The sequence below is a fragment of the Neopelma chrysocephalum genome, unplaced genomic scaffold, assembly GCF_003984885.1.
Source record: "Neopelma chrysocephalum unplaced genomic scaffold, ASM398488v2 Primary Assembly neopelma1_71, whole genome shotgun sequence".
NCBI lineage: Eukaryota > Metazoa > Chordata > Aves > Passeriformes > Pipridae > Neopelma > Neopelma chrysocephalum.
Window position 1 is genome coordinate 11,859,616 of NW_020897731.1, and position 23,322 is coordinate 11,882,937.

Consider the following 23,322-nt stretch of genomic DNA (forward strand, 5'->3'; position numbering starts at 1 on the left):
AAATAATGCCTGTTTAATTCAATTTCCTGACAATTTTATATAAACCACGATGACAGAAGTTTAGAACAATAGAAACATGTGATTTGAATGGGGAAACGAGTTGTGTGGGTTGAAACTATTCATGTAGAATAGGAATCATTCATTAATATTTTGTTTGTCTTCCAACAAGTTTCCAGCAATTAAGAATGAATGGAAAGAAAAGGATAATGACATGTTTAATCAAAATTCAGGAGCTAAAGAAGCATTTTGAATTTATGTGATCAGTTGCTGCATCTCATCTGTCTATTTTCAGATCTATCTTATATACATCTCAAAGTCACTGTATTAGTCTTACAAGCAGCTTGACGCCAATTGACTTTCTGAAGCTAACAGGAATTATTTAGGTTCGACTCATCAGCAGTACTTTTTATACTTTGGTGCAAACTGAAATACAGAAATTCCATTCAAACATAAAAGAAACCTTCCTTACTGTAAGTGTAGCAAAACTGTGGAACAGCTTGCTGAGAGAGGCCATGGAGTCTCCATTCTTGAAGATACTAAAACCTGGACTGATTACGTCCCTGGGGAAAGTGCTCTACTTTAACCAGGGGAATTGGACTACGTAATATCCAGAGCTGGCTCTTAGGCCAACTTAAATCCTAGCAAACAGCCCAAGATATCATGCCTTTTTAAAGTGGGAAGTCATCTGATTTGAGAGTTAGGGAAAAATAAAAGCCTTAGTTTCTAATGTTCCAGGGGTTGGGTAATATCCAAGCTAATGCTGAACGAACTGGTAGAAATACTTGAAAGCCTCTTTTAGTTTGGTTCTCTGTTTAATTTCCTCAGATAGTTTTTTATTCTTGTCTACATATTAAGTTGCATCTTGGTTTGCATTTTACAGTTTTTAAAATGTTTTCAGTCCTTATGCTTTTGTGATGTAGATATTGTGACAGCAGAAAGGCCTATTTTTGTCTCACTATTTTTGTCCAAGTTCCAAGTAATTTAGAGGGAAATTTGCTGACTCTTCCTTGTTACACTTTAGTGCATCCACTTTATCCAGAATCAGTCGTGAGGTAACTGGCTGAGAAAGGGTTGATGGTTGCAAGCTGAGGTCTGAAAACGGTTACACGGAAAAGATTCACTCTTCCACACCACTATTATAGTCCAAATGCACCAGGATTTGAACAGACAATATTAACAATGCTGATAGCAGTTGATATACAGAAATCATGAGAGAATATAATCCATGAGCAATGTGAAGTAACGAGAAATATAATACCAAACTAGAAACTTTAAAATATGAAAGGAAAATGTCTCTTATAATGGTTAAAAAGTGTCACAATTAAGCCTCGTGGAGCTATATGGATATATTGCATTTCCCCAACTCTATCTAAACTCTGTCCCTAATGTCAAGCTCCAAAATTAGGGTTCTTCATGAACTGAAAATAAAATTTTAATTTCTAGCTTTGATTGGGATGAATTATTTAATACAGGCTAAGATAAACACTGTACCATAGAATAAGTTAATAGGGATCAATTATTACAGATAGCAGGAAGCATATGTCTTTGGCATTGCAGTGATTTTTGTTCTGTGGATGAGGGGAGAAGAAGATACCTTGTTTATGAAATAGAGATGAAACAAGGAAGAAATGGTGATTTACCATTGGGGCATAATGCAAGGGTGTATCTTTTCTCTGTGATCTAATCATCTCCAGGATCAGATACAATTAGGAATAACTCTATATGCTGTTCTCAGAAAATATGTTGTCAGTTTTCAGAGGGGAAAATTATCAAACCTATTGTCTTCTTACTAAACATGAGTACAGTAAGGACTATCCTACTAAGGGACCAGTAAAGGCTTAGGGTTGCTGTTTGCTGGGAAGGACAAATTAAACAGCTAATGGACTTATTTGGGTAAAAGCAGCTGTAAAATGTTGATTCACAGTGCTGGCAGATGGATCTGTGTTAATGTTGTACACTGAAAATCAATAAAGCTAAACATAAACCTCTCCTCTCATGGGTAGGTGTCTTAATTTGTGAGCACTTGGAAATTTCTCATGTCCATTTTTCTGTGAGAAATTACTGATGTAATATTATAAATGGAAATACAAAATTAAGGATGTAGTCTAGTTTTGCCTGTTAAAGTGCAGCTTATATCCCTCTTTTTGATATTTAAATGAATGCATGAGATAACCAGCATTTTACCAATAACTTGTTAGAAATATTAATGCTGATATCATCCTCTTTCCCTCCTGTTTGTCTCATTAATTTGTTTTATTTGAAATCTCAACTGTTTTACAGATTAGGATATAAACAAAGAGTATATGGATAGAGTTCTTGTTTGTGGAGGGAGTTTATTGCATTCATAGTAACTGATGCATTAGTAGCATTTATAATGTATCAATATCCTAGCATTTGTAACTCTCTTCATAGGGATTGTTAGTGACAATTAACAGACTGCTATGAGTCACATGAACAAACTTACATGCATATACATATAAATAGGGTTTTTTCAGAGGCGTTTTATAGCAATCCCATACTTCTGTGTTTTCATCAACTGTATCTCTAAGATGTCCTAGTTTATTTGGTGTAAAAATTAGGTGCCATAATTAGTTTAGCCTCAATATTCAAAGGAAATATTAAAACTCCGTATCTTTTATAACTAATAGTTCTGTTATGACAATTGGTAAATTTATCCAGATTATACTGTCTTAAGTATGTGGTGATTTGCATATCAGAAATGATGACATGTTGGAAAGGAGACAGTAAACCACAGTATGGATATTTAGGTTTTTTTGTTCTTAAAATTCATTATAGTAACCAGATAGAGTGTTCACTAACTATGCTGGTAACAAACATATATTATGATCAAAGTCTATTTGTTTTTATCAGAAAAGCACAGGCCATGATGTTATTCCATGAGACATGATACATTCAAAATTTGCTATACATTTGCCTGAGAGGATCTGGTTCTCAGAAGTATTGCAATAGAGGTCAGAATTCTGACATTTGTAATGGAAGTAGAAGTGTAATAAATGCTACAGAATAAAAATTAATATATTTACATGCACATCATTCTTTCAAAAAGGATTTTATCATCATCATGCCATCCTCATTGATATTCTGTGGAATGGGCTGAATTGGCTCTACTGAACTGAATATTTTGTATTTTAATTTTATGTTAGATAATTCCTGCTCAGTACAGCACTTAAGAAAAAAGCAAGATGAACACCCAGATCTGTTTAAAAATTATTATTAATAACTTAGTAAAGGTACATCAAATTTCTTTTAGTTTAGAGGATATATAGTGATCTTAGGAATTTTTAGCCTAAGCTATAAAACAGCTCAACTTTGCATCTGCCACATGTATTCTTCCATAAATGTCATCGAGATAAGGCATTTATCTTTAAAAGATATATGTGAAGGTGACCAGAATGCTCCTAAATCCTTTATAGCTCTTTCCAATACTTAATTTAAATAACATTGCTATGAATCTTGTGGTAACTACAGATGTGATAAACAGGTGTTCTCTGCTTGTGATGTAGTTGGAACTGATTTCCAAAAAATCAATGGAAAATGGAAAAGGGAACATAAAGTTCCAAATACTTTTTTTTTTTTTTAATTCATTCTCATTTTAGGGTACATCACTCTGTTTTTGCAGTAACTGTAGACAATGAGAAGTGTTTATTGTGTTGACGAATACATTCAGCGCAGGTAGCTCGGTGAGCAGCTGCAGCGCCAGCTGCAGGCTGAGCTCTGGGCGGCTGAAGCCCCAGGCAAGAAGCCTGGATTGCCAATCCTTTGCATAACAAAAGGCACGGGGACCTGTGGCCCAGCCAGGTGAATGGACACTCAGAGACACAGCTGGAGCTGGGGACACCCAGACTTCAATGCACTTAGACTGTGAAGGTATAGAAGCCCAGGGTTTCCTTTGTTAGGGGTCCCTCCTCGGAGGCACCCAGCTGGAGATGCTTTTTTGTTAGTTATTGCACCAAGATTAAAGTATTTTAAGGGTCAGGACGACTGAGACTCTGCTATGGGAAATCTGGGGTCGAGCCGGTAAGGAAATCTGATCTGACTGTGTGAGTGTGGGATGTGTAGCTGCAAAGGGGCCTCGGTCCCAGCTCAGCTGGTGTAAATGTAACTACCAGAGTGGCTCCTAGATGGTCAGATAGGAAAGTTTCTTTAACAGTGGTGCAGCATGTCTTTGCTACAAAGTGACCTCAGGCAGCAGTTGATTATATCTAGAAAAGTAGTGACAGGTCTCCGGTCTGACGTTACCCCATTCGCTATTACCCTCTGTGTTCGACTCATGAGCCAGTTGCTAACCCACTGCATGGTGTGTTCATTCAGCTGTGGGCTAGACGTTTTGAGACAGTATCGAAAGCTCTATTGAAGTCCAAAAAGATTACATCCACTGGCTTCCTTTGATTAACTAGGTGGGTTACCTTGTCATAAAAGAAAATTAGGTTTGACAAGCAGGACTTTCCTCTCGTGAAGCCATGCTGGCTGTGACCAAGGTCCTCATCATCTTTTAAAAAGTGTTTGCTAAAATGTGGCCTGTGGGTCTTTGGGTGTCTGGGAGTTGTCAGATTATCATACGGATATCAGGTCCATAGGGCCTCTCAAATGTAGATGATAATGTTTCCTCTGTGAAGTTTGATAACAGTCAAACATAGCAGCTTGCAGGAAAATTTGGGAATTGCTTCCTCAATTTACACGTTTTCTCGACATGTCACAGTATCTAGAAGCTAATTCATTTCTTGAGAGATAGTATGATATTCAGGAATAGCCTACAGGACAGTCTAAGTCAGTTCAAATCTGGGAGATTCACAGTTTGCATCACTGGTCCAGAACTAAGTAGTAATTGATGTATAGTTACAGATTACAGAACTAAGTAGTAATTGAAGTATAGTTACAGATTACAGCATCTCATTGTATAAAGTTTTATCCATCAAACAGTTCACAGTAAAATATTTCTAGCAACTGACATGTTTATAAACTTTTGATCTACTTTTGCCAGGAAGACTTATCTTTATATTTGTAGTCCAACCTGTTTATCATCTGCACTGAATATCTTTATATCTTCAAAACTTTGTATCCTCAAATTGTAAAATTCTTTTGACCTCTCTGCTTGCAAACCTGATGTGGACTTCTGTTCTTCAAGGCTTGCGTAAGAGGTGCCAGTGAGGGTGATATATGCCTGTCTCATTCAAACACAGGGCTTGAAACACATCTGAATCCAAAGGCAGGATTCAACTGTCTGAAAGTCTGCATAGTGTCTTATAAAATGGATGGATCTATTGGTTTGTTTCAGAAGGTGCTTTCTAGAACATCAGACATTTTTCTGTTTTTATAGCCTTGTGAACAGTAAGTTATTTCAAATGTATCATTAAATTATTTTAAATGTATCATTGCTGCTTGAGTGTAGTTCAAGTTGCAGGAGAACCCCCAGCTTCTTACTGAAAATCCCGCCTGCCCTGTGTCCTCTGAAATGTGAAGGATCCACTCTCCCATTTCCTGGGATGCTCACTGGTGCCAGGGTTCAGCATGTAGGCTTCCAGAGCAACAGTAATATCTGTCATTTTGAATGAATACAAATCTGTAACAATCTATGTTTGTACAGTCCCAGTGGAAACATGCGGTGTCAGCTGTGCTCACAGTACTTCAAAGCTTTTATTAAGTCAGCTGGCAACACACCCCATCTCCAGGCGCTGACTTTTATGGCAAAGGACCTAAGAGACTTTTTTCCCTCCTTCTTTTTTTTCTTTTTTTTTTAATTTTTTTTCCCCCTTTCCCATGTCAACTAGCTTTCAGAACCACAGGGACTAGTTTTGTAGAAGTCTTATGCGTGTACTGTTCTGTTTGTAATACCCACAATATAGTTTACAAGTGAGCATTTTTACCCACCCACACAGTCTTAAACATTCACATGCACATACTGTCAAGTACCTTTATGCAGTCTGATATTAATTCTGTTCAACTTATTACTATTGATTGAAAGAGAAACTGTACAGAATTTATAAATATTTAAACCAGCTTTCTTAGCCCATGAATGTAGCCATTTGAAAGGAGGCTGTGACAAACTGCTTGAAGGTTCTGGACCATATATCACAGTAAAATTCCACAGATGCTCTGTCCGGTGGCCTTTTATTTAAGAACTGTACTTGCTGTTTGCTTTAATGTAGACAAAATTGTTTAATTAGTAAATGTTAAAATATTAGTTTGCTTAAGTCATGTTTTGAGAATCAGTTGTTCAAAGACTGAACTTTCCAGTGACATTCAGAATCTTTTCTCTTGCAGCCATTTCGTAGAGTGACGTTTTCTGTTGTGAGTCAGCCTCAGGACCCGCATCAAGGGTCATTGCAGAGTTGCTATGACAGCGGTCTGGAGGAGTCAGAAACACCAAGCAGTAAGAGTTCATCAGGGCCAAGACTGGGTGCCCTTCCACTCCCAGAGGACAACTACGAAAGGACTACGCCGGATGGCAGTGTTGGTGAGGCAGAGCATATGGAAAATGGTAGGGGCAAACACAACATTCACACACATAATCTCACTAGCAAGTGATACTAAGTAGAATTTTGAAAGGTCAGTCCAAAAATATAAATAAATAAATTAAATAGTTAACACTGTAATAATTTTATTTTAAAGCTTGATAAAATGCAGGTATACAAAATAATGGAACATAACACCACTAAAAAACCCAGCACTTTCTTTTCTTTACATGATTTAAAATTTATACTGCAGAAGCAGTTAAAACAGTGAAAAAAAATACCGGTAAAGGGCTGGGGAGATGGTAATTGAATTAAATTCCATACTTTTCATTCTAGATAAAAGACCATAAAGGACATGTATTCTCGTTTTCTTCCATATTTTTTTCAAAAACTACTTAGGAAATTTCCCAGAGTGTAATATGTACAGCACCAGGAAAAGAAAATAGGATTTAAAAACCCCACTCTAGAGAATTCTCTTTTCCCCAAAACCGTATTATAGACTGTTTTCAATATAATGCCAAACGACAAGCCCATTCTTCATTATTTAGAAAAGAAGAACACTAATTTCCTTTTCTTCACTTTTTATTTTATACAGTACTTTTACAACATCTCATTTAAATACAAGGTCCATTTATGTAGAAGGGGAAAATGCTGCATATTTATTTATTCCATAGTAATTCTCCTACTATTAAAAAACCTAAATATGTTAATATAAATTTTAAGTTAGGTTCTTTTTTTCTTTCTATCTAAAATTATTCAGGATTAAAAAAAAACACCTATTCAATTTGAAATGTATTTTATAAAACATGAATATTTCACTCTTCTCCACTTACTGGTCTTGGTCTAAAATTTTATGAAGTCAGACACTGACTTCATTGTATTTTTATTTGCTCATAAACAATGAAATAAATTAGTATATGTCAAAGGGTACAGATTTTTGATAACCAAAGAAATAATGGGTTTTCTAATCCAATTGTAATTGATGGGTACATGTAAGAAGGGTGGTGTATTTTTATTATAGAATGAATTAATTAGTTTGGCTAAGTGCATATTTTAGTTTTTCAGAGATAACAACACTGGATAACTGTTCCTTGAGTTTTGTCTTTTCTGAGATAGACACGTCAACCCAGTAAAACTATGTTATTCTTCATGGTAAGATATTGGCAAATCTAGTATGTATGATCAAAGAATGGCTACAGCAGTCTACATATGCTTCAAATGTATATCCCGATAGCAAATAACTAAGTGACCAAAAAGAAAGATGGTACTATCCATCTAAAGATGTATTAGGTTATGTATGTTTATAAGTGTGTGTCTATATATTTTTCTTGGTTGTCTATATGAATATATTTGTTTACATTTCATTTTTCTGGAGATGGGGAGGGGGGAAGTGACAGTGGTGTTACTGGAAGAATGTCAGAAAAAAAGTATATTGTACCTAAATTGGGCTGATTATTTTATTATCTGTTTTGTAGAGAGATTTTGTGGTTAGGATAATAAAATTAAACAATTTGTTAATTCCCTTGCATACAGCAACATAGAGGATTTGTAGACATGAAATTCTGAGTTCAAAGTATGCTAACATGGGATAAACCTGAGCCACACTGGAGGAACAGTAGAGCCAGAAGTGAATATAATTTTTATCATATTCGGTAGCCAATATGAAATAATAATGAAAATATTAAGGAAATAATAATTTAAAAAAAAATCAAAACCACAGAAGTGTAATTGAAAATGAATAGTGTTTGAGCAGTGTCATAAGTTAAAGCAAACCAGTTTACTTAAGATTTTTTGTTGATTCAAAAACTGGCATTGCATTGTAATAACTAAAATATTTCAGATGTGAATTTGATTTTTTTTGAAAAATTATATTTTATATGTGGTAGGATGAATTTGTTGGATTCAGTTTTAAAAAAAATGTTCTATAATTAGTAGACAGAAACATAGAGGTAGATAAATACATTAATTCATGGATAAGTGAATGAAAAAAATCTCCAGAAAAAAATTCTGCATGGTAGGACATGCATATAGCAACCAGGAATTCCTCCTTTATAAAACCTTGAACTGAAACCTTTGAAAGGTGGGTGATATGGTGATGAAAATTATGCTCTACAGACTTTTGGATTTCAACAGTGGCATGTCACCTGCCTCCAGAAATTTCTGTTAACATTAATCTATAAATAATGACAGAACAGGATGAAATCTACTTTTGTTCCTTCATATATGTAATATCTGACATTTGAGTGAGAGTTTTCTGTGATATGATTCTTTAGTCCATTTTTATTTTAACTATTTTAAGCACAATTGTATTGTTCAAATTCTGATAATGTAGTCTTCAATATTAATGGATCATTCTGACAGAAATAGAATTGGAATCGAAATCTGTCAAGCGTTCATTTGTCACATTTAATTGGAATCTAGGTAATCTGCAGTGTTTAGCTTGGTTAGGTTTTAATCAGGATTTATACTGGATTTTCATGGAGATTTTCCATGGAAACAGCACTTTGGAAGTGATCTTGGTTATTAATTTTTACTTCAAATATTTACCATTTAATTTCAATTGGTGAAACAATGCAGTTATTACTAATTGCTTTGTACTTCCTTTCATTTTAGAATTGGAAAGGATAATTTCCAGCTCAGTACATGAAACCTTCTGATACATTTCATACTTTTTTTCAAGCTAAGATGACTAAGGAAAATAAGAAATCTTTATAGTTAAGGCAAATTTAAGAAGATTGAGTTCACAGGCAGAGTTCTGTTTTCTGTTAAGAGTATCTTTCTGTTTGCTCAGCTGAGGATAAAATGCTTGAAAATTAAAAAAAAGGGTAAGAGGGTTGATTTTCTTAGAATATACTGTACATTGCCTACCAGCCTACATGACTGTCAGATGTAGATTGAAGTTTTGTTCTGATGATTAGCTGTGGTGTCAGATGCGGGAGGGAAAAAAAAAGAAAGAAAAAAAGAAATGTTAGCAGATTGACTGTGAAAATTCAGTATGCAAAGATCTTGTTAATTAGTAAAATCTGCAGAACCAAAAGTAACTTCTGAGTTAATTTATCCCCTGCCCTTGAAGCTTTCCTTACAAGGAAATTCTGCTCATATGTGCAGCCTTCTTCTCTAATTTTGCTGTTAGAATGGCACAGCCTTAATGTAAATTGCACAATAATTTCTTGAGAACATTTTCATTACATTTGTATTTGTATATCAAGGGTAAAGACATTACCATGGCAAATTAGTTTCCTGGTCTTTAGTCATAGCCTTCTGGTTTTGACAATGCCTAATATCACATCTCAGAGGAAAATTTAGAAAAAACCCCAGTGACAGAAATTTCCACTATTACCTCTCTTCCTGACAGTTAATAGTCAGCATATGTTTTAAATTATGACTTTCTAAATAACAATAATAGTAGTAATAAAAAAACCTCTCTAATTTATCACAAGTCAAGTTACTGGCCTGAAGGGTGTCTTTCAACAAGGAAATTCTCTGAAGGCTATCAAAATTGTTTTGGGTTTATTTTCTTTTTTCTCTTATATAACTGTTTTAGTGACTATTCCTTTTTACCATTATGAGAAAGATCATGGAAGCATTCCATTTTATGTTTCCTTATAACTTGTCTTTTCTCTGAATTATAAATATTCCTAGGTTCTGTTTCTTAGTGAAGGTAAGGGTAGCTGGAGATATATTCTCACAATTTGAGGAATGGACAATACAGCCTTTTCATACTAATTCATATGTTATTAAGTACACATATGATCTCTAAGCAGAGACTTGCATTCTTCAGTTTCATGACCATTCACCTGGTTGCTAGGTCTCTCTCATGTTTCTTGCAGCCCTTTTAGAAACATTTCATTATATTCCTTCCCCTCACCCCCTGATTTCTGTATACTATTTATTTATGCATGTAGTGGCCTAATCAGTTTTATTTTTTTTGTTTAATTTAGCTAGAGTACTTATAGCAGTGAAATAGTAGTATTTCAGATCTCCAGATCTTCCCTGGAGATTTGTTTCCATGCAGTCCTAATTAGACTGTTTGCCACACCTAAGATACCTGGCTTAAAGCTAGCTCAGGTATTTCTACATGAACATGTCTTTGATCTGCAGCACAGTTTTTTAAGTTAGCCCATGTTTCAGTATCAAATAAATAAGGGTTGGGGAAGAGCAACCATCTCTGTGAAAGAAGGAAAATAAGGGAATGGTTTGCAGCTTTCATTTTTAAAAGGGGAAATGGAGTAAAGAAAGATTAAGTGACACGTCTGAAGTCACAGACGAAGTAAGGAGCCGAGCTTCAAAAGGAGCTCAGAATTTTTGTGATTCAGTTACTTGACTCCCACAAAGAAATCAGTGTATAAATTACACTCTGGCTGACACATGAAGAACTAAAAGGCAGGGAAGAGAGGTGCATTACCTTGGTTCATATAGTCTGATAATATGCCCTGTTCTCAATGACAATTTCAGATTTAGACTGCAAGTGTCAAAGTTCCACCATCAATGTAGAGAAGGGGTTCATGATGTTCAAAATGATGTCTTGAAAATGTGAAAGGAATTTTGACAATTAATAAATGCAATTAATTTTATTTATAAGAGGATTCTCTTGCTTTTACTTTTAAGGTAGATTATTAATCTTTTTTCTGAACCAAAGTGTGAAGAAAAGAATCCATTAGTTTAGAGAACCCGTGTTTACAGAATCTGTTTCCCTTTAGCTTTTTCTAGTGCAAATAACACAGGTTAATGTTCTTGAAGACTTAACTGTCCTTGTTGTAAACACGACAGACCAGACATTCATTGACTTATTTCATAGAATAACTGTACTTTTGCAGTTCCCATCATTTTCAAATGTTATGTTCTCTTGAATTCAGGTCCTAAAATTACATGAGAATAATTTTGTTTTTAAATTATGTTCTGAAAATGTGAATTTAAGTAGTCCATCTGAGAGGTTGAGTCAGTAAAGGTTTTCAATGTAGTGATTACATGCTAATAATTATTTTTTCTTTTTTTTTTTAATTTGTTTGTTTGATTTGTTTTGGGTTTTTTGTTTGTTTTGGTTTTTTGGGTTTTTTTTGTTCTGTCAGGGCTGCTACATCTACTTTTTCTTAAATGTCATTCTGCATGCATAAACCCAAACTACAAGAAAGTGCTGCAAAAATTATTGTATAATACAAAAGAATTCTTATTCTTGTTTCTGATAAATCTTAACACAATGAACTCTGGATTCAGTAAAACTAGCAACATATATGGGTAATGCTTTGGAAGACATACATATTCAGTGATGGATAATGTCTTGAACCAGGTTTTTTTGAGAATTCAGCATTCTGATAAGATCTGTGAAAAGACATTTTACAAGAGAAAAAAAAAGCCCAACCTCTAAGACAGAAGACACACTGTGGAGGGATCCCTGTTATACTAGTGTAGCCTTATGTAAGGAAGTGAACCTGTCTGGGAAGAACATTGACTGCTTTCCTCCCTGATTTTTTTCCTTTTTAGTCTTCTACCATGTTCCTTTAGATGACCTTACCCCATATGTTTATGGATTTCTTCAGCAGAGGAATATGTGGTTTGGTAACCTATATGCACAGTAATACTTAAAGTTTCAAAACTATATGATGTCTGTTTTAAGTTACTTGCATTTTGAAGTGTTACCTATGCATATTTACAATAGAAATGAGGGAAGTATATTTTGTTTGTGGTAAATTCCTAGTGCTGGTGTATATTTTTACATATGCATTTACTATATTAGGTTAATAACTTACCACACAAGGATACAATTATTTCAGGCTGTGCATTGTGTCATTGTACTAGGGCTTATTTTATGTTAACTACTACTCTATGTTTACATTGTACTTCAAATGCATAATGCAAAATATAAGCCCAAATATAGGCCAACTGTGATCAGAAATAGCTCTCGCTGAAGACACCAGAATAGTAGATTTTTTTTACGTCTGCACTATTTTACATGACTGTCCAGATAAATATCAACAACTTCTGTGTGGCACCTATTCATGAAGTATACCCGAGTATTGCTTTGAATTGTTTTTGGCTTGATCAGGATTTTTACTGTTTAGAGAATGTATGCTTGGATCTGCTGGAATCAAAGAAGGAATGCATATTCGTGTATCGGAAATCCACTCCTACACCTTGGTAGCAAAACAAATTATTCAGCATTTTTCCAATTTTCTGAATAGTATTGTAGGTCTCTTCCCGTTCTCTCTGTTGCTTTCCCATTGTATTGAATCTCTTGTGCTGCATAGTGAATAATAGCATATGCCCCTTTCTTTTTAAATCATATTACTAGATTTCTTCCTCCACTCCTGATTTCAGTATCCTGCTCTGAAAAAGAAAATACATACAGCAATAACTGTTCTCCACTCTTAAAAGCAGTCTATTGATACCAGATAACTTGAAATGCCATTTACTAAAACTTAGCTTTCTTTCACTACCCTTTAAAAAAGGAAATCCGTATTTATATTCCATCAATTTTTAACTAAAAATTTGAAAATTGAGAAAGACTTTGGATTTTTAAACAACCATACTTGCAGTTATATCTGTTAGGATGAAGCAGTGAGGGAGGGGTTTGTATGTGCTTGTGGGTGTGCACACATGTACACATCTCAGTGAGTCGGTTCTTACTGCAAATACTCATGAGATCTAGAGAGTTGCAGTTACATAACCTGCCTCATCTATGAATTTCATATCAATTCACTGAGGTGGATATGAAAGAACATACTAAACTGAGAAGTAGAGAACTAAAGAATCAGAAAGTGAAGCGGTATGCCCACTGTCACGCTATGAATTCATCTTTCATCTGGTAATTGATCCAAACATTGTGCACCCCTCAAAAAGTGATAATTTGGACACCAACTTCCAGTTTGATGAGGGTTTTGCAATTGACTTAGTGAAGTTAGGCTTTTGTCCAAGTCCTCCGTGCCAGCTGCTAGCTCAGGCTGCCTCCCACTGATGCAGATTGCAGAACTCCCTTTGATACTGTCGCAGTCCTGAATGTAGATGGAAGGCAAAATGTATTCCAAAATTTACAGACTCAAGGAAGAACAGACATCTGGTTTATGAATGGAATATTTAGCAACCTTTGCATCCACGGCAGGCTCTTTCCTGAAAAAAATCTAATGCAAAGAGTCAATGGAAATTTATTTTTCCTCTGTTCAGAGGAGTCCTTTCATCACCCTGTATTTTCGCAGCGTCTGTATTTAATGACAGTTTCTTTAGTTTCCTGGACAACATTAGATCTTTCTGTCCCTTCAGATAAATCTTCAAGTATAATGAAGATCCAAAACAAGTCCTTTATAGAGTATTTCTTCTCAATTTCAGTGAAAAGTATTTTTTTCTCTACTGCTGATTCCCAACTACTCTTCTATTTATTTTTTATTAAACATGTATCATAGGAAATGCCAATATCTTATATACTACCTTTATAAAATAGATAACCTTAGTACCTTTGTCTTTGTCACAAAGCCTGATGCTTTGTGTTTGATGTTTTAAAATTGGTAGTTTCTCCTATATGCAAAAAACTCCCCAAAACCAACAGATGAAATTAAAAGAATAAACCATATCTTTTCATTGAGTCCATTCTTAAAACCATCAGGTATGAATTGCTGATTCAGAAAAAAAATCTGACTGTATTTTCAAAATGGTGCACTTGGACAGAAGAAACAAGAGCATGTCTAATTGGCCACACACTTGAACCTAAACGAATCATATAATTCACAAAGATCTGATTTTAAAAATCTGGAAACAAAATTCAAATTTCAAATGTATTAAACTGGCATGTGCCCACCTATGTCATAAGCAAAAATTTATATGTTAACCACTCTTGTTATATGAAGAGTTTGAGCAAAAGTGGAGTGCAAGTCTACAAAACAGATAGGTCCCTAGTTATTGATATATACTCTAGTTTAATAAGTTGTTTCATTTTCACATCTAAGTAGAGTCACTTCTTACAGTGTGGTCTTTTGTTTCTTTTTAAAATAATGTGATATTTAATAAAGATTTGTAAAATGTGAAGCTCACTGTGACAAAACACGGAAAAACATATAAAAATAATCAATCTTGAATTTCTTTTTACATCCAAAACTTCAAGTTTACATGTTTTCAGCCCGCTTATCTAAGCAACTCAAAAAGGTTTCCTGAAGGCAGTATTTTATTTTTTTTTTAATCTGCTGATGTGTGAATTCAGAGTTATAACAGCAAGTGTACTTACCTAGTTGCTACATAACTTAATTCTTCAAGTCTGATGATAATCTGGAAAGGTTCATGGTCCTGGCTGTATTCCTGTGTGCCAGCTTTCCACTGAACTAATATGTAGGGTCAGACCAGAGATCATCTGTTAGACAAAATAGGGTGCTTAGGGAGGAGTACAGAAGGGCAAATAACTTAATTTGTTTTTCAAGTAGCCTTCTATTTATCAACAGTTGGGAACTCAAATTCCCTTAGCCACATAATGTGGATTTAGTAATCTTTATGGATTTATATACACAAATTTGTCCAGTTTCTGTAAGACTGCATGCAACTATTAATATCTCTTTTTCCTAATGAAGGTTTTAAAAGTGATTGTGTGTCTCATTAGTCTTGGGTTGAACAAAGGAAAAATAAACTTGTTAGCCTGCTAGGGACCAGTAGATATGAATTTTTTTAATGAGGATGTGTTGCTTTGCAGCCATAATGAACTTTGCTGTTGTATCTTGAAGTACTTTTTTCAGTTATTATTTCAAAAGGTCTAAAAATCAAAGATTGAAAGGAAGTGTGTATAGCTCTTATGTATTTTAGCAAATACTAATGTCAGGTTAGTATGCTGAAATCTACGGAATGATATTTAAAGGAATTAGAAGCCCCAGTATAATATGTGTCATCTGTAGTTCTGAAAGTTCTATTTTATATTTATATTCTCTGCTTTTCAGAGAAATGTAACAATTTCTATAAGAACCACAGGATTTAAAGGCAAGCATAATATAAATTCAGACATTTAAGTGTTTCTGAATATTACTACAGTATCACCTATATGTGCTTTTTTTGCCTCAACAGCAACGTAGCATTTGAGGTGAATGCCAGCTTGTTGAATAGGTAGAAAAACAATCATGGTGTATGCTAGAACAAGACAAATATTAGAATTTTTAAAGAAATTGGTTCGATTTATTAGTACAGTAATTTAAAATAATATTCCAGGCCTTGTTGACTTGTTTTGGGGAAGAAACACTAATAAAAACAAAACCTTCACCACAAAAAAAAAAAAAAAGATTTTATGCTCCAACATAATTTTTGTACACAGATAAAAGCAAAAGAACAATCAAAACTTATTAAGTAAGAAAATGTATTTTAGTAATCAGAATTTTATAAGGTTAGGGTTTTTTTACTGTACTGGAAAAATAAATTCTAATAATACTAACTTCAAATCTTTTATTGTAGGTAACTTGCCATTCACATTTAAAAGAGCTGTCCATTCTCATGCTGCTTTTAAGAGTTAAAGAAAGGACAAACACATCTCTCAGTAAATAATAAAAAAAAAGATTGTTTTGATAGATGATTCAAATCTATACTGTTTTAACATTTAAAATAACTAAAATTAAGACATGCATGCAAATTGCTGTTTGGATAATAGAAAAAGTAAAATGTGAAGACAGTGAAGGAAGAACAGTATTGATAGAGTTAATTTATTTTGATGTTCGTGTGCTCTCTTACAACCAAACATTCCCATACCAGCTTTCCCAACTTGCTTGTCTTAACCTGTTTTTTTTGCTATATCTAAGGAACACATCAACCCTAAAGATCTCTGCAGAGGAACTTGTTCTTTTACTAAGCAATCTGCATTATTTCATCAGAAAATGAAGAAAAATCAAAGCGTATCTTATCTAAAACTACATATAAACAAGCTAAAGGACGTCTTTCACCAAAGTGTTGGGTTCTTCTCATATGGTTTTATGGCAGATTTGTTTTCTTGATCCAAGGATTTTTTTGTCTTTTTCTGAAATTGTAATAGTGCCATAAAGACCAGTAGTGTCCATAGAGAGAATCTTGGGAAAAGGCTTTGTAAATTAAATCTCATGAATTCAAGAAGTGTGTGGTGTTTGTATCCTACTGTCCTACTATTTTTAGATTATTTCAGGTGCGCAGTCAATGGTTTTCTTATCTGGAGTTGTTTTGCTCACAATGAATTCATATTGTCTTTGAGGAGGAGAATCTGTGTGCCTTTTTGGGGCAGCGCAATGACATTTACAATATCATAATATGTTAAAGTAACGTTTATCAGTGGAATATAACATTGCAAGCTTTTATTATGAAGAGAAGGCAAAGAGATCTGATGTAATTTTGCCTTCCAGTGGTGTTAGCTAATAACAGAAACTTCTCTTCCCTAAGTGGAGAATAGAAACCTATTTGTTTTCTTTAAAAAAGCATTTGAGAGATAAGTATGCATGTATGTTATTTTATTAACATGTTTCAATGTTTATTTCCATTAACAGTGTCCATCTTTGCCTGATACTGAATTACATAATTTGTGCCAGCATTTTTTTCATATTCTGCCATGTATTGCAATAATAATACTGGATTAATCTGATATATCAGTAGATTTGACAGCTTTGGAAATGCATTTGTTTTAGCTGTCTCATACACAGCCATTATTCAAGTACATAAGAGAGTAATAAAATAGGTAATTTCAGTTGTTTTCTAGGCTTCTACTGGTTTTAGGGGTGGGGGGGGTAAATGGACAAAAGAGGAGTAACTAGGAGTGACATTATTACATACACTGACTTTTAAAATGCAAGCAATCTAAGTATTTTGGTTGTGTTTGAGGAAGTCTGATTCAATGCCCCACAGCACGATTAAGACATTGTTTTTAATACCATTTTGTGTTCAGTTAAAGTAGTTTGGGAAAAAAAAGGTGGCAAAGGTAGTTAAAATGAGACCTTCTGCTTAATAATATGAACAAAAAGTTTTCATGCATTTGGAAAATTTGTAATAGCATAATGATAGAAATTTTGTAATGACATGTAAAGCATATAAGAAAATAGTTAAGCTGTCCTGGAGGGCTAAAAAATTGGTGATTGACCCATTTGACAATTTTCAAGGAACCTGCAGAGTATGAGTCAAAAGTCATATGGAATCTGCCGGTATGACGCACATCCTTTCTGAAGTCCTCTTTCCAACACGTCATTGTACGGAGCAACAATGAACTGGCAGAGTAGAGAAACAGCATGGACTTTGGTTCTACTCTTAACATGCTCTAACCAGCCCTCTCAGATTTTAGCAATTAACATAGCCCTGAAAAACCTCTGAGGAAAACAGGATTTTATAATTTTGACACCATATGTTGTCCTTTTGTTTTTGGAAGCAAGTGTAAAATGATAGATTCTGCCTGTATTTCTCTACCCGAATTACACCAAGATTGAAGAGGAAAGAGTGATAGGAAAAAAAGAATCAAATGTAAATTGAACACAAATTCTTTGTGTCTTTTTTTTTTCTTTTTGTTTTGTTTGAGGGACTCAACAGCAGTGTGCAAAGGGCATGAGTAGAATTGATTTTTCCTACCCGTTGTTTCCCCTATACTGGAAATGGTTTTATCTGCAGAATTAAACTTTGGGAAATAACAGTGGCATAAGAAGCTGTTTCATGGACAGACCATGATGAAGCAAAATAGTTGTGAGTCAAAGTCAAAATACATCTTAGATTTTATAAACGGCAATACAGAGAACAGGCTCTACACTGCCACAGTGCACCGTTCCTAACAAAGCGTGTTCCTTAGAGGCATAGCTCACTTGCCAGGAGCATAGATACAGAAACTTAAGACACAGTCAGATCTAATTTCACAAGAAGTAATAGGAGAATGCAGAAAAAGCCCAAGATGCCCCCAAAGGTTCAGATAAGTGAATATTTTTCTCTTGCTTTTCTCCTCAAAAGGAAACAATTGCCTTTAGCTTTTACCAGGTAGAGTCCCACATGCTGTTGTTCATGCTATGAATTTTAAGCGGAAAAACTTTTCCAAAACATAAAGCCCATATCCTGAAGTTTCTTTATAAATGCTATATTAATGGAGGAATTGAGGAAGTTATAAAACTAAGATATTTTCTCTACCACTATTCTTTTCTGTCTAGTACTGTTGTTTTTCCCACTACATGTAACTGAATTTTAGAAGGTGCTTTTTCAGAAGGGCCTAAGCAAACAAATTGTACTGACAAGACAAATTTGTTTATTACTGTGAAGATAAATAGTAAAAGAATTCAATCAAGCCCAGTTCAATAGTGATAGAAAGTCATTACTCTAAGGTGACAGTTAAGTGCCTTATATAAAATGAGTTAGTACTTTGAGAATATTACCTACTGGAGAGATGCTCGTGCCTCCACAAGCATTAACTAGCATCCTGGTTGAGACTGTTAGCTAAGAAAAGACGATAACGAAGAACAACTAAGGAAAAGGGATCTGATACAAAGTCTTTGAATGGCTGTCACTGCCAAATGCTACTGTTTTGGATGGCTTTGTATCATGGACAGAGTGTTCTGTCTACTCACAACCTGGCACTTCCCATCAGTGCTAGGTTTATGTGGAAAGAGAAAATCTACATATGGCTGAATTTCAGTAATGGCTTAAAATAGTTTCACTATTGTAGTGAATATTAGTAATTGTACAAACATAATACAAACATAATTGCAGTGAAGGACACTAGTCAGGGCATAAGCTTTGAAGCAGAATTTGTTCTTATATTTCTTAGCAGTTATATTAACCTAATTTTAAATGTTCTTAAGTGAACAAGTGCAGATCACCTCAATATAAAGAGGATTTTTAATACTACTACAATGTTAAATGTTAACTGTTGCCTCCTGGAAAGCAATGGTACTTTATAGTAGTGGAACTCAGGAGTGCTTGCACTCTGTTAGCTGAAAATAATGTCAGTTGTTCTCTGCCAAGAAAGGGTGGAAAACAATTAAATGAACAAATTGGTTTTTCTACTGTCAAGATTTTCAACCAATTCTGATCTCCTGCAGAAAGGAACTTTTTTCCTAAATTTTACCATATTGATTCACTATTTTGTCCCACAAACTTTTCTTGAAACCGTCTTGTGCTGTGATTTTCCCAGTGCCTTGACTACCTCTTTGAAAAATAATCCCATCTTACTCCAATTAAGGAAGTAATATATATATGCATAAGTGTTTATGGTATAGTTTCCAAACAGGTCTTGAGAGAGAAATCAAAGATGAAGAAACCCCATTAAAAGTGCCTTTTAAAATGTTGATTTTTTTTTTCCTGTGTTCACTTCGAGACCGTTGAGTCTCTGTGTTGTGCCTCATACTCTGGTCTCGAAATCTCCAATGTATTGAGCACTGAGAGGACTCTCTGGGACTTTCTTGCATCACCTTGTTCACTAGTAATCCCAAAAGGATTAAAAATTTACAACAATTAAACAAAAACTCATTTACTCTAAATCTGAGTTATTCTTGCCTCTCCACATCTCACACGGGACTAAAATTTCTTTAACACAATGCTACAATAGTCGCTTCTTCTTTCACAGGAACTATAGTGTGCATAAGGGATAAAATATTTAAGCATACAGTATTTCTGAGATTCAGCTGTAAGGAAATAGATTAAAACTTCATTCACACTACTGTAACAACTGTGTAAAGAAGGGAATTACAATGATTAGAAACAGCTAAATATAGTTCCATCCTTAAGGCCCTATATTTTGCAAGTGCTCTTCACTTAACTAGCACTTTATACTGAGACAGAGTGAAAACACTGCAAGTAGGATCTATTGAGCCAGGCAAAAAGTTATTTATGGGTTGCGAATGACTAGATTGTAACTAATGATATCAGTAGGGAAGGTAGGATTGTAGTAAATACCTGTTACATTTTATGCTCATGGGATTACTGACACTTTGGAACATTTGTTCTAACACAATGTGTTCTAACACACTTGCTGTGTGTTAGAACACATTGTTTAAATCCTACAAGTCTCAAACTGCACACATTAATAAACTAGTACTGCCAGAATTCATGGAAAGCCCCCATAAGAAAAACAGACAATATTGACCTTAAAACATATACATATACATATACAAATTTCTGACAGTTTTTATGTAACTTCATATATTTTCATATCTGTTTTCCATACTTCTTTGCTTCATTCCTAACCCCTGAAGTTTAGATTTTTGTGTATGGTTTTCTCGTAACTTCCAGAGATGTGACTTTAGCAAAAATAACAAAATTGTGCAAGCTGGTACTTCTGTGTGTGCAACAAGACATTCCTCTGGGAAACAGAGAAGAAAAATCTCTAGTTTGTTGAGATGATCAATAAAGATAATTATATTTAGAAATTTTCTTACTATAATGTCATGTGTCTACTGAAAAAGACTCCTTACATTTTTAAATTCTATCACTCTTAGCAATGTATACAGCTAGTTATGAAATAGTACGACTTTTTCTCTTTTAGTGTTATATAAAATGCTGCTGACCTTAGTGAGAACTGTGATGTTTTGCAACACAGAAAAATCTGGCAAAATAAGCAAATGTCTGTGCCTTACAAGCCTCTGATCTCTGGGAAACTTTTAAAATTATTTTTAAGTAAAGCACAGAGAGAACTATTTATTTTGGTTTTCCTCAGTTTTCTAGCAAGTAAGAGTTTTTAAAAAAGTTTTAGTGTAGTCTTTGAGATTTGAACTTGGACAGCCTTTGAAATCTTTGCAGTTACTACTGTAGCTAAATAGAGAAAACTATTTTTATCACTTTAGCAGAACTGTCTTGCAAAGACCCTTTGGTGGATGAGAGAATAAAACCAGAAATGCTTCTGAAGTAATAGTTTGAAATAATAGGTTTTAAAAAATAAAAAGCCGGACAATTATTTACAAGTAAATAAAATGGCACCTATGTTCAAATGGTAAGCAAACCATTAATCAGAGATTAATCAGCAACTCAGGTAGCCAAATAGTAATCTTTGCAGGAGATGCAGTTGCATCATGCTGCATCAGCAAGAAATAAAGTGCTTCCGCTTTTGAGTCCAGCTTAAGTATTCATTTCACAGCATGACTGAGAATAGATACTGGGAGCTGAAGAGCCTAGGTTCTGCTTTCAGCTCTACCACAACCAGTGTGAAACAATGCAAAAATTTTCTTTATAAAACAGATGTAAAATTAATACAAGTTCTTTGTAAAAATCTGTGAGCTTTTTAAAGGGAAAGCTGCTGATAATGGCAAATTTCAGATATGTTACTTCCAAATTTTAGTATGATTAAGCTCAACCTTTACAGACTATTCTCATAATCTCAAGAATCTCTATATTCACAGTGATTTGCAAGCACACAATTTGTCAACAAAGGAAAATAAATATTAAAACTGAAGTAAAAGGAGCTATAGTGGTTTGATATGACCCAATACATTCATTTTCATACATTCATAGTAAGTAAATATTTTCTTCCGAGTTAAGATAATTGTATTAAATAAACTAAGCTTTACATGCACAACCTGTTGATTTTAGAAATCAATTGACAACACTTAATTCTAACAGAGTTGTTCTGACCCTTTCCAAGCCTTGCTGTTGCTTCCCCCCCACCCTGATGCAAAGGTTCTTTATTGTTAACAATATATCTGGTATGTGGGGCAGGGGGGAAGAAGTTTAAAAAGCCCTCACTACTCCAGCAGCATTCCTGAATGGCCTTTCCTTTCTTAAGTTTCCCTGAACTGTCATGGAATGGAGCAGCTTCCAGCGTTTGGAGAAGTACTTGTATTTTAGGTACTTGGAAAAAACCAATCTGTTGAACAATAACTTATCTTTAACGTAATATATAGGAGTGCTATTGCTGGTAATTAAATGCAGGTTTATTTTGCTGAATGTTTGAGTAGACTTAAGGAATAATCACCCTTTCCTTATGCATGAAGAAATAGCTAACACTGTAATTACGACAATGTTAAACTATCCCTGTAGATGCTTCAAAATACTTTTTTAAGCTTTCTGATAAAGCTGTAAACTATTCACGACTAAAGTTGGAGTTCAAAGCAAGAAACAGTGCTGTAGTGAAAATATGTATTAGTGAAGATGTCTCCTTGTGCTTCAGAAGAGCAGATTTAGGTTTCAGTTTGGATTTTTAATAAGTTTACGGATATTGTGTCTTCTGCATAGCATCCAGAAACATATTAGCCAATATATCTGTATCACTTTAATTTTTATAATTGTCATAAGAAATTAAAAAACTTGCAGGACATAATTATATGACAACAGTATAACCACTAATGTGAGAAGGACTTCAACAAAAGTAACTTTCCAACATTAATTATAATAAGTAAGATTCTTTAGCTGGAGAGAATGAAAAGTAAATTTTATATTTATGCTAGAATTATACTTAACTTTTTTTCTACATTCTAAAGTGTCATAAATCTAGCATTTTAAATAATTTATATTACATTCATTTAAAGGTTAAGTTCAGCTATCTAAGAATAATCATAATCTAAAGAAAAAAAATCCATTAAATGCTTCCCTATGCAGTTTTTAAAAGAAAATGGATTTTAATAATTTCAAGCACTTAAATACTTTGGTGTGCACTGCACTGCTTTTCTATTCCATCTATTCTGTTGAATTAGAATAGTCTAATGAGTAGTAATGAGTGATAGATAGTGCTCTGAGTCCAGAAGATCATCCCTTCCAAGTGCATCTTTACCATAAACGTCTCTATCATTATGTAGTTATTTATGCAAGTGCTTATCACATCCCCAGTGTAAGAATTGCAACTGTTTTCATTTACATGAAAACTCACTTGCTTTGCTACCTTTTTATTTATATAAAATACTACCTTATCAGATTTTCCTATGCTCAAGGTGCATTTTTTAATCCTTCAGTAGAGGTAGTCAAAAAAACCAACACTCCAAAC

The 23,322-nt window shown here is 34.2% G+C and overlaps 1 protein-coding gene across 4 annotated transcripts in view; it reads left to right on the top strand.

Moving 5' to 3' along the window:
- PCDH7 (protocadherin 7) overlaps nt 1-23,322 on the top strand; it is a 369,727-nt gene that overhangs the window by 125,612 nt on the left and 220,793 nt on the right. For 2 of the 4 annotated variants that reach the window (XM_027686522.1, XM_027686521.1), the window contains exon 2: nt 6,283-6,391. In XM_027686522.1, coding sequence (XP_027542323.1) covers nt 6,283-6,391 — 109 coding nt within the window. Of the gene's footprint in view, nt 1-6,282; nt 6,500-23,322 lie in introns of all 4 variants that reach the window. The other 2 variants (XM_027686519.1, XM_027686520.1) reach the window with 2 other exon arrangements.